Genomic DNA, 11,253 nt, shown 5'->3' with positions numbered 1-11,253 from the left:
TCAAAATTATGTGCAAAAAGAATGGTCCTCAAGCATTGATGATATGGTTGCCCTCCACTGGAATCCATTTTGCCCCTGATTATAGGTGCCTAACGATCCATAGCCAAACGTGAAGCAAGAGCAAGGATATCCATCCACACCATCCATTAGGCTTTTTTCAACAATGAAGTTTCCTTGAGCCATTCCAGGAAGCACACCTCACCATTTCACATAGATAAAAGCTCTAATATATTAATAACAATGACCAAATTCAAGAACCTAGCTCACAAAAGGCCAAACAAAAATACAAAATAAAATAAAAAATAATATTTAAAAAAACCACTCCCATGTGCACACCTATTCTCTAATCTAACATTCCCTTGTCTATTGTGCACAATACTCCACTCTTTTGGAAGATGGATCAGCCCACACTAGACTGACATAGATAGTTGGCAAAGAGTCCTAACACTATCCGAGAAAGTTCCTACCTTACGATGTGCATTTGGAGTGACCATTTCCTCTTTCAAAGTAATTACCATGGATGCAGCCATGAAACCACCAACTACCTCATTGTTTGACCCCCAAAAAATGCCATTTTTCCCATTATTCTGAAACCCTGCCTTGTATCAATTTGCATTTCTTTTACAACAGATCCCTATATATTCCATTTTTATATCTCCAAGGCAGATATAATTAAACCAGACACCCAACCTAATAACTCTCACACAACAAAACAAAATTTGCATAGCAAAACCTCTTTACAAGCATGCAGGCATCATTAGTTTTGTCATACATGGCATTTGATTGTGGCGGGATTAGGGTGACACTTTAGGACACTGTTAGGCGGAAACTGGTCAAAGTAATGAGTGATTTCGGTTCGAGGGTTTTGAAAGATGCAGCCATTTCTCATCACATGGGCTTGTAGATCAGGAAAAACCCATATGATCTAAGCAGAAGCAGATTCATTCCATGGTGTTTTGGACAATGCTCTTGATCGGATTTACTTCTAGTTAGTTCTAACTAACTAGTTGTTAGTGAGGGTCAGATTTAGCAGAGGGCTACTGGTTTCATTTGCGGGAGTATACACAGGCTCTATGGGGAGAATTCTAAACTTCTTTGATGCCAATCAAGCCCATGGTGGAAGCAGACTACCCAACAATGCCAATGGTAAGTTACCCACACTGTTATGTTACAGGTAAACTTGAACGAAATGTGCTGTATTTTGAGAAAGAAATTGTTATTGGTCTTCTGTGCCATGGGCTGTTGTCTGTGTAACGGGTTTGTCTCAGCAGTAGTGTGCCAAATCATGATATGGAATGTAAATTTGTCTAGTGGTGCGCAGAATGCTGTCAAGTTGATGTAATAAAGAGTTACCATGTCCATAGACTGTTATGTAAGGTGTGTTTCATTATGGGTTTATGATATGAAGGCGGGTTTCATCAAACGTTGTGTTATTAAACTAAACCTCAGCAGGGGGGCTGATCTGTGAACTGCTTGCTAATAATGGCCATAAGCTTGTGGGAAGGGGCTTAGAGTCATGAATGATGGTTGTGGAACCTAAAAGTGTTAGTGGTGTCCAGGAATGCCCTTGTTTAGGTGGATTGCTGCAAGGCTTTGAAGTTATGCTGGACTAAACTTTCAGTTATGGGTTCTGTTGACAGGATCCTAACGTCACGTTGAGTTAGACTATGAAGTTTTTCATCATTACTAGAATTGAACTTGAGCATATGCAGAAATTGTTGGAATTGTCGCCGATTCAGTCTGTTATCTCGAGCTGAAGTTTCGTAATAGGGTAGAAAGTTGAAACTAAGCTAAGCAACTCTGGATTCTTGATTTTGATTTTGTGTTGGCTAAGCTCAGGTATCAAATGTAACTTCATGCTTATCAGGCACCCAATTTATCACTATAATTTGGGAGTCGGGCCCAATCATTACGGTCTATACCCTTCTCTTAAAATTCTAGTCCAAACAGATAGTTATGTTATGATTAATCTTGTTATGCTTCAACATTCAATATTCTTGTTGCAATGATGCCAAATTAACTCATACTGGGTTTGTTCAAATGTATTTGGTTGTCAAGGTGGAGATCCCATTGCCATTAATCCAGGCCGGAGTAACCAATGTAGTAATCAAACTGAAGAGGAGATCCGTGTGGGATTTTGCTGAAACTTAGCCAGTCATTACCAGCCATGAATTCCACCAAATTGTGGGCATAGTGCCTGTTGACGAACCACTAAATTTGTTTGATGCTTGCCTGACTTATTTTATTTGCCTCTCTGGGAAACATCAGTTACAGGGAATATCTGGATCCATAGATCCTTCTGCCTTTGTAAACAGGCTGTTATATAAAGTGTCCGAAACCTTGAGATGTGGTCAAAATCGGTGACCTATGTCATAGCGATGAAAGCAACTCTAATGAGATCCTTTAGATAGCCCAATGGGTTCATTTGATTTGCCTTTTGCTATGCTCTGTTGGATGCATTTTCATGTACTCGGCTAGTAGCTTTGATGTCTAATGCTTTGTTTTAACTTTTTGTTTTGTAAATGTTCTGTCAATGCTTTATCATCCAGTTGGTAATTAAAAGTTAAATCTTCTTGTTCTTGTTCTCTGACTCATTGCTGTATTAAAAGTGTCAATTTATCTTGAATCTTTTGATTATAGTGAAACGACAGCTCGTAGAGTCTCTTGAAAAACAGGTAGCTTTTCAAATTTGCTCACTGAGTGTGATGAGTGTGGTTTCAGTTGGTGTGAAAACCTTTTTCAGAAATGGACTGTGCTTCTGTATGGCTATTCTGTTTGACATGCAATTGATAGTTTTTGGTTGCAGTTAATTTCAGTCATATTTTGATTGGAAAGATATTGAAAAATTACAATGATCAGTTTTTTTACTTATTTCATTTGTCAAATGCATTGTCTTTTTGAAACTGAAGATAATTTTGAATTAAAACTTTAAAAGTGCTTTGGATAAAAAAAGCATGAAAGTTGTATGTAGTAATAATGGAGAAGCTCTCGAGAATGTTTCTTTTAATTACCAATTAGTGCTGCACATTTGATGGCGAGGTGGCATTGTAGTTGGCACTAAGACTAAGAAATCTATTAGTTGCCATGCCTGGCCAGCTTACATGGTCATGATGGCCCATGCCTTTTCAGAGGGCTATATATACTAATATACCCCATGTTTGGGAGAATTAAGTCTGGTGGGGAATATCGCCACCTCTTGACCAACCTGTCTACCCACAGTGGTTTAGAATGTAATACCGTCTTTGATTTGTTAAATTCTGAGTGACAAAGTAGGGGTTTTACAATATAAACTATATAGTTTTTGTAGACAGTTACAAACATAGTTCTTCCAGCTTACTAAAGTTTCTCATAATTTTTGCAATAAAGTGATGATATGTTCTATTCTGACTGTTCCTGTTGTATGGACTTATAGATAGCCATTGCCCTTTCAGAGGGCTAACTATAGTAACATACCCCATGCTTTGGAAAATTGAGTGACCAACCAGTCAACCTACAGTTGTTTAGAATGTAACAATGTCTTTGATTTGTTAAATTCTAAGTTACAAAGCAGTGTGTTGGAATTCTTCAGTTATAATTATATAGTTTTTTCATACAGGGTTACAAACTTCGTTCTTGCAGTTTAATATAGACCTCTTATTTTTGGCAATAAAGTAATGCTATGTTCTATTCTGACCGTTCCTGTTGTATGGACTTATAGGATGGAAAGTTCCTAGAAATCGCTTTGATGTTTCAAATGCAATCTTAGAAGCACATAAAAACAGCGATGTCATTGTAAACAGAGAAGATAAACAGGTAAGCATCTTTGAGAAGCTTTTTCCATGTTTTAGGCTTAATTTTCTGTCAAATAAAATAAAATTAACCAAAAAAGGGATGGCCGCAAAATGACATTTTTCCTTTGTATTTGCAATGTAATCCTGATATACCAAACTCGAAATCTCATGATTATTTTCCTCGTCAGGTGAAATAGCTCTTTTGGTTGAAATCTCCTCTGCTGTTATTGTTTATCCTCATTATTCTGTTAACACATTTTGTTATTGACTACCCTTTAGAAGACAATGAAGATTTTGAAACACTGTTTTGATTGTAACTATATTATAGTGGCTGTGAAATTTGAAGATATTTTAAGTAATATATCTGTATAGATACAATTCAATATTATTCTTATCTATATGGTCTGTTCTAGGGAATTTCTAGGAAATAGTTCTTAGTTTCAATTTTGGGTTTAACCCTGTTGTTTGGAATATTCAGTTTCCATGTGAAATGAAGGAGGCAACTACTCCAAAGAAGAAAGCAGGTGGAACACCAATGAAAACATTGATAGCTCATGAAATGTCGCAGGGATCAGATTCTAAATGCCGTACTCCCAATGTCATTGCACGTCTTATGGGACTTGATACAATGCCAACAGGGTCAGTGCCAACAAACCAAATACAAGATTCTGGGAAGCATTTACAGAAACAGCCATCCTTGAAACAGCGGCAGCAAGCTGACTCAGCCAGTAATGTCAGAGATTATTCAGAAAAAGCAAAAGCCTTGGAATGTAACTCCACTCAGGGTTTTTCTTTTCCCAAATCTCAGCAATGTACAGTGGATCATGCAGATTTGAGAGAGGCCCATCCTTTTGATAACAGTCCTCGAGAAAAACATCAGAGAAGATTCAAGGAAAAGTATGAAAATTGGCAAGCCTCAAAGCTTAAAGACTATACTGAGTCCCTTAAGCTAGATAAAGTCAATATGCATGCAGTGGAGGAAAATATGCTTAATTATGAAAAGCTGAATGAGGCAAAGATAGCCCTTGTACGTCAGAAGTTTATGGATGCTAAGCGTCTTGCAACTGATGAGACACTTCAGCAATCCAAAGAATTTGTAGAGGCAGTAGAGTTTTTGCAATCCAACAAAGATGCATTTCTGAAATTTCTAGAAGAACCAAATTCATTGTTTTCAAAGAAGCTTCAGCATGCACAGTCCATGCCATCTGCTCCCCAAGTGAAGCAAATAAGATTGTTGAAGTCATCTAATGCAACAAAAGCATTCCAAATGTTGACGGAGGAGGATAACAATATGGAAAGGTGTCCCAAGGGGGGTAGGAAAACTGAAAAACATCATAGGAAGTCTACTGTATCCCAGGACTTTGCAGACAAAAAGGAATCACAAGAAGTGCGGAGCCTACCTTCAAACAGACCAGTATCAGCTTGCCTGATGCATGACCAATCTAAGAAGTATGCAACAACACGTTCTAATGGTAAGAGCAATTCTTTGCCAACTAAGATAGTTGTCTTAAAGCCTGGTCCAGGAAGGACTCAATATGTTCAAGCTGATTCACCCCCCAGCTGCTCTCCGAGTCCAAGATATCAAACTTGCAGCAAAGTTCGAAATGAATTTGAAACAACTAGCAGTCAAAGTTATCTTCAGGAAGTGCGATTACCGCTTGAAATGGAGCTGAGCAAGACTAGCAAGGATAATTCTTGGAGTGTTATTGAGGGTTTTCAGGAACGTTTTGCCAATGAACCTAAATATCCAGGAGAAGTTGCGAAAGAGATTGCAAGACAGGTAAGGGAGAGTTTAACCAGAGATCTGATGAATGATTTACCCAGGCGTGCAGAAGCTTTCACATCTGTGACTAGTTTTGATGGATATATGAGTTCATCAAATAGGTCAGTAAGTGATTATGGAGGTCTCGACCCAGAGGTTTATACACCTGATATCAAGCCTTTAGGAGGCTCCGGAAGTAGCTTCAGTTCTCCATCCCACTCTTTCAGTAGGTTTCTTGATTCACCTGACTTTGCTGTTAACAATGAAGCTAAGAAGCGTTTGTTAGAAAGGTGGAGGTCAACACATGGGAACAAAGAAGAGCAGCAATCACAACGAGCCTCTAGCACGTTAGGAGAAATGCTTGCTTTCCCAGAACGTAAGAAGGAAGAATCGGAGTCGAAAATCCCAAAAGAAAATATCAAATGTATTGATACTGTTGAAGAAAGTCCAAGACTATCACACCATATACTTGAATCAGGAAGCAAAATAAAAAAATCACTTGGACATGAAGGGGTAGCAGAGTGGGAAGGTTATTCAGGCCACAGGAATGGAGATGATATCAGCGGTTTTTCACAAAGGGACCTTCAGAGGTCCAGGTCAGTTCCAGTGTCAGCTACGACCTATGATAGAGTTATCATGGAGAAACAATGCAAAGTGTCGACATGTGACATAGATCATGACAGGTCAAGCAACAGCATTTGTGTAGAGTCAATCAAATCCAAAAGCGAAAAATCTATTTTCAAGGGGAAAGTTTCAAGTTTGAAGGGGAGCTTTTTATCGAGAGGGAAAAGGTCAAACAACAAAAACTCAAATTCTCCAAAGTCAAACTGTTCAGAGCTTGGTCCTGATCTCAAATTGCTATCAGATAAAGACCGTTGTGTTCCACTGCAGCAAAAGCAAGTGGAATTGCAACAGAAGCAGCAGGAGCCTTGTAAGCGTTTGATTGATGATCCAGAACCTACAAGCAAACCAGCTGAATGTTCAGCAGTTGCAGTGAGTGAGACCTCAGCCATAGGTGCTGAAGCTTCCGAACAACCTACTTCTGAAGCATCTCACAAGGACCCCATTTCTGTTGAACGTGAAGAAATGTTATCTAGTGTTCAGGCCGATAGAATGAAAATGGTAGGCAGTTTATGTTTCTTTACTGTTACAGATGATATCAACTGAATTTTCTATCACCATTATAGTTTGGATGCACACTATCACCATTATTCTCTAAATTGACTAGAATCATTTTATATGCACATGCCTGCTCAGGTTGGTATTGTTTAGTCTCCGATAATAAATTGATTGAATTAATTTCATTGTTTCCAGGCAATGTCACCAGAATTAGAGCAACCAGAATTTTCTTCTCCAGACACCCCAATAATAAAGCTTCCCGTATTTGAGACCCGTATTCCAGAAAACAACATTGAGAAAGGTGAACATCCAAGTCCGGTATCTGTCCTGGACTCACCTTTCCAAGAAGAAATTTGCACCCCAAAGGAATTCAAGGAAATAAGCTCAAATCTTCATGGTACGATGAATATTTCCTTCAAATTTACATTGTTTAATAAAACTCTAATGTTTGTTGTATAGAATCTGGTGGATGCCTTTTTATTTTATACATGGAGCACTTCTAACGAGCATCCTTATTTTTACATTTTTACAGATTTGCGCTTACGGCTTAATCTGCTCAGGTTGGATTCCTTGGACAGATCTATTCATACATCTGAAGATCCTTTGCTCGGGGACAGTGTACGTTTCAAGAATTTTGAGATTGGAGAGGTCGATACTCCAAGGGAAAGTACTAGCATCTCACCGTCAGAAATGGAAATGTTACATACATCAAAATCTTTGCTTTCCAATATTGAAAGTTCCAACTTTGAGTCTCTGAAGATGGATGGTATCTTGTGTTCAGAGGAGCAGCAACCTGATCTGCTATATATGAGGAGTGTACTTGTTGCTTCTGGATTTACAGGGGATTGTAACATATTTTTTGCAAGATGGCATTCGCCAAGCTATCCTTTAGATCCTTGTTTGTTTGAGAAATCAGAACACACATACAAGGATGCCTTGCAATCTGAAACAAGCTGCAGTGACAATACATTGGCTAATGTAGGTGTAGCCAGTGAAATGAAGGCATATAGAAGCAAGACAGAACGGAAGCTTCTTTATGACTGCATAAATGAAGTATTGCTGGACATACTAGGGCCATTCTCTAATCGATGTCCTTGGACAAGACCAACAAAAATGAAATTTAGGCCAATGCCTGCTGGTAAGCAACTTATGCAAGAAATGTGGGCTAAGCTTTGTCATCACCTTTATCCACCATCAAGGACTCACTGCACATCAGAGTACCTTGAAGCAAATGACCTATATAGAGTTGTGTGGATGGATTTGCAAGATGATGTGGAAAAACTAGGAAATGACATAGCGAAAATAATGTTTAATGACTTGATTGAGGATGTACTTTGTGATCTTGTATCATAGGGAATTTGTAATTATTAAGACTTGTATTATTCATATCGGTTTTGTCTGGTCATTGTGATGTAATAGATGAATCCATCGACCGAGGCTTATATCCTCAGTTCTTGCAATCAAGAGAAAAAAACATGATCTCATGGCTGCAGATAGCATGAAACCTTCAGAAAGAGACTCCAGTAAAGTATTCTCGTATTAAATGAGATGCTATTGAGGAATAATTCCATATTGTGAATAATATGTATTATGAATAATTCAATCAGACAATTTACAACAATGGTTCTAAACTTTTCCAGGTCACTAGTTTACTCACTTGTACATCAATGTGATTAGCCAGAGTAGCAGATACATTTTTTGATTTGCCAAGTCAAATGCCCTATTAATATTTGAGCTTTTGTATTGTTATTAAAACCTGCTGCTGTAAGTAGTTCAATCTGAGGCACTGAATCATCATAATGGGAAAACTATTTCTGAAAATATCTGACCAACTAACTACTTCATCGATATGTGTTACTTTAATGCATTGTTCTTAGACCATGGAAGACAATTCATAGAGAGTTAAGGGGCAAACCATTGAACATAAGCACTTTTGCTCATAGATGTTGCTGCTACAAGGGAACTCTTCTGTCAAAATTAAACCAGCATTTGTACCTGTCCCCAACCGCTTATTCATATTTCTGGGCAATTGAACCCAGGTGGGTGACGTGACATGTCACCATCTCTTCTTTAAAATCAGGACATAATATATATTCATTCAAAAAAAGGGGGCTATTGCTGAAAGAGACAGCTATTTACATATATAAATCCTTGAGTTCTTAGCAAACTAAACATGATTTTGAGGGTACAACAAAAAATTTCCAGCTAACTACACAGTTGTTCCAGGTTGTTCTACAGGTACAACCTGTTTTACAAAAATTCCCAAAATGCAGATTATTTTAAAATACATTGTTTTACCGATTATAAGGTGCACTTCTTCATCCTGCCCCTCATCAGAATGAGGGAGACTTCACCCTTCAATCTCCATGGGGTCCCTTTGCTGGTACACCGATTCTTCCTATCTTAACACAACTGGGTATGGATTCTCTGTTCTCCTATTATTGGAAGCAATTGTTGAAGATTTCACACCCTAGTCTACAGCTAGATTTCGCACCCTGGCACATTCAAACCCCAGAAACTCACCTCTGCTTCTGTTGCTCAAAGATGTTCATTTCACTACATTCGTTGAGTGGAATAGGCTTGCTCTCTCTCTACCAAATTTAGTAGAAACAGCTAGAATAGCCTCCCTATTTGCTTCGATCAATTCCTCGTATCAGCGCAAAACTTTCCGAAGCCCCTGCAAATAGCCTCTGTCCATGACTCCTGTCTCTCTGCCAGCTTCCTGCAAAGATTGCCTTGGGAATCTGTGGGTTATTTTGATACCAGAATTAGAGTCAGCAATGCCAGCTTAAGGGCTTTCTTAGGGTGGCCCGAATTCTAACAGAATTCACAGACCTGAACAATTTTTTGTTTGGATGAATTTTTTATTGATAATTCAACTTTCGGAATATACCCCATAATTCTCCCAGAATTTTCACAGAACCGTACCTGTAAATTGCTAAACCCAACTAGGAAATTTGTATTTGACTTTGAAATTCTTTCCAGGGCTGCATTTTTAACATTTTCATGATGGGTGATAATTTGTAAAACAGGGGAGAAAAGTGCGCCAGGATATATATCCCTCAAACCTTCCAGATTCTGTTGAGACTTACAGAAACAGGCTGAGAACGAAAACAGATTCTCCATGAAATTTTATTGCAATCAACATAAAGTTCACACATAGAAAGCCAGACAGATACCAATACACGGTGACAATTGAGATACTGGCGGGGCTCATTGAGTGCCTTACCTCCCCTGCATTCCATGAGATAGATCGATTGGCACTGCGCCAGTGCTCATTCCTTGGATTTCCAATTATCTTACCCTCGCTCTGCTGGAACCATTAATCACATTCATTTATCGCACATGCGTGGATAAACTGGGTTTGGGCATTCTCAAACCAGCCTCGGATCCAATAAAATATGATTACAAGTTAAGGCCTTTGTTGGGTAAAAATGTAAAATGTAAGTGGGGTGTGTTGTCAAGGCCTTTGTTGTGTAAAAATGTAAAATGTAAGTGGAGTGTGTTGTTAAGGTGTGTTTTGTGATGTTATTGGATTAAAATGTAAATGGGTTAATAAGGTGGGTTACGAGAAAGATTATTACAAGTGGGGTGTGTATAGTGGGGTGGGTTATTAAGGTTAAGGTATTTTTTGTGATGTTATGGGGGTTAAAATGTAAATTTTAAGTGGGGTATCTTGCTAAGATATTATAAGTGGGGTGTGTTGTTAAAGTATTTTATGTGATATTATTTGTTTAATTTTAATTAACTTATGGGTGTGTTGTTAAGGTATTTTTTGTGATGTTATTGGTTCAAATTTTGACTAGTCCATGTATTGTAGGTGATGACGTGTATTTTAATAGAGTATCGTGGGTGATTGGGTGTATTGTTAAGTTGGGTGTGTTGTTATGGCATTTCTTGTGATGTTATCAATTCAAACTTTGACTAACCCGTGTATTGTGGGTGATGGGGTGTATTTTAGTAAAGTAGTGTGGGTGATTGGGTGTATTGTTAAGGCATTTCTTGTGATGGTTCAAACTTCGACTAGCTTGTATACCATGGGTAATGGGGTGCATTGTTAAGGCATTTCTTGTGATGTCACTGGTTCAAATTTCAACTAGCTTGTGTATTGGTTCAAACTTTGACTAGCCCATGTACTGTGTGTGATGTGGTGCATTGTTAAGGCATTTCTTGTGATGTTATTGGTTCAAACTTTGACTAGCTCGTGTACTGTGTGTGATAGGGTGCATTGTTAAGGTACTCTTTACAATGCCGTTGGTTCAAACCTCGACTATCGTTCATTCCTCGACTACCCCATGTAGGTGATAGGGTGCACTCAACTATGGTTCAAACATCGTCTACCCCATGTTGTTGATATGGTGCACTATTAAAGTAGGCCTTGTGACATTGTAGGTTCAAAACTTAACTAGCATGTGTACCTTGTGTCATAGGGTGCATTATTAAGGCACTTCTTGCAATATTGATGGTTCAAACCTCGACTTTCCTATGTATAATGTGGACCATTTGTTGAAAAGTGTAGCTTGGGAGGTACTCCTACAAGTTTAGGGTACTTGACTTGTGAGAGAAACCCCACCTTCTGAGCAAGGTACACAAGCTAGTGGG

At 38.5% G+C, this 11,253-nt stretch overlaps 1 protein-coding gene across 1 annotated transcript; it reads left to right on the top strand.

The window, feature by feature from the left end:
* Positions 1 to 428: 428 nt before the first annotated feature.
* Positions 429 to 8,022, top strand: LOC149211666 (uncharacterized). Its single transcript, XM_089391565.1, has 5 exons — positions 429 to 1,146; positions 3,698 to 3,792; positions 4,249 to 6,654; positions 6,847 to 7,048; positions 7,184 to 8,022. The coding sequence occupies exons 1-5, from the start codon at positions 1,074 to 1,076 to the stop codon at positions 8,002 to 8,004; spliced, it is 3,597 nt and encodes a 1,198-aa protein (XP_089247691.1). The 5' UTR covers positions 429 to 1,073; the 3' UTR covers positions 8,005 to 8,022.
* The last annotated feature ends 3,231 nt before the right edge of the window (positions 8,023 to 11,253 follow it).

This window comes from Pinus tabuliformis, chromosome 1_1, assembly GCF_031772625.1.
Source record: "Pinus tabuliformis cultivar Carrire ecotype Pingquan chromosome 1_1, CPIR1, whole genome shotgun sequence".
Classification (NCBI taxonomy): Eukaryota; Viridiplantae; Streptophyta; class Pinopsida; order Pinales; family Pinaceae; genus Pinus; species Pinus tabuliformis.
This window is presented reverse-complemented; position numbering and strand designations above follow the sequence as displayed.

What these genes read in the sequence shown, in the direction of transcription:
- LOC149211666 (XM_089391565.1), top strand. Translation starts at nt 1,074, where the DNA reads ATGGGGAGAATTCTAAACTTCTTTGATGCCAATCAAGCCCATGGTGGA. An exon ending in ACTACCCAACAATGCCAATG is followed by an intron (nt 1,147 to 3,697) that starts GTAAGTTACCCA and finishes ATGGACTTATAG; the next exon opens with GATGGAAAGTTCCTAGAAAT. An exon ending in TAAACAGAGAAGATAAACAG is followed by an intron (nt 3,793 to 4,248) that starts GTAAGCATCTTT and finishes TGGAATATTCAG; the next exon opens with TTTCCATGTGAAATGAAGGA.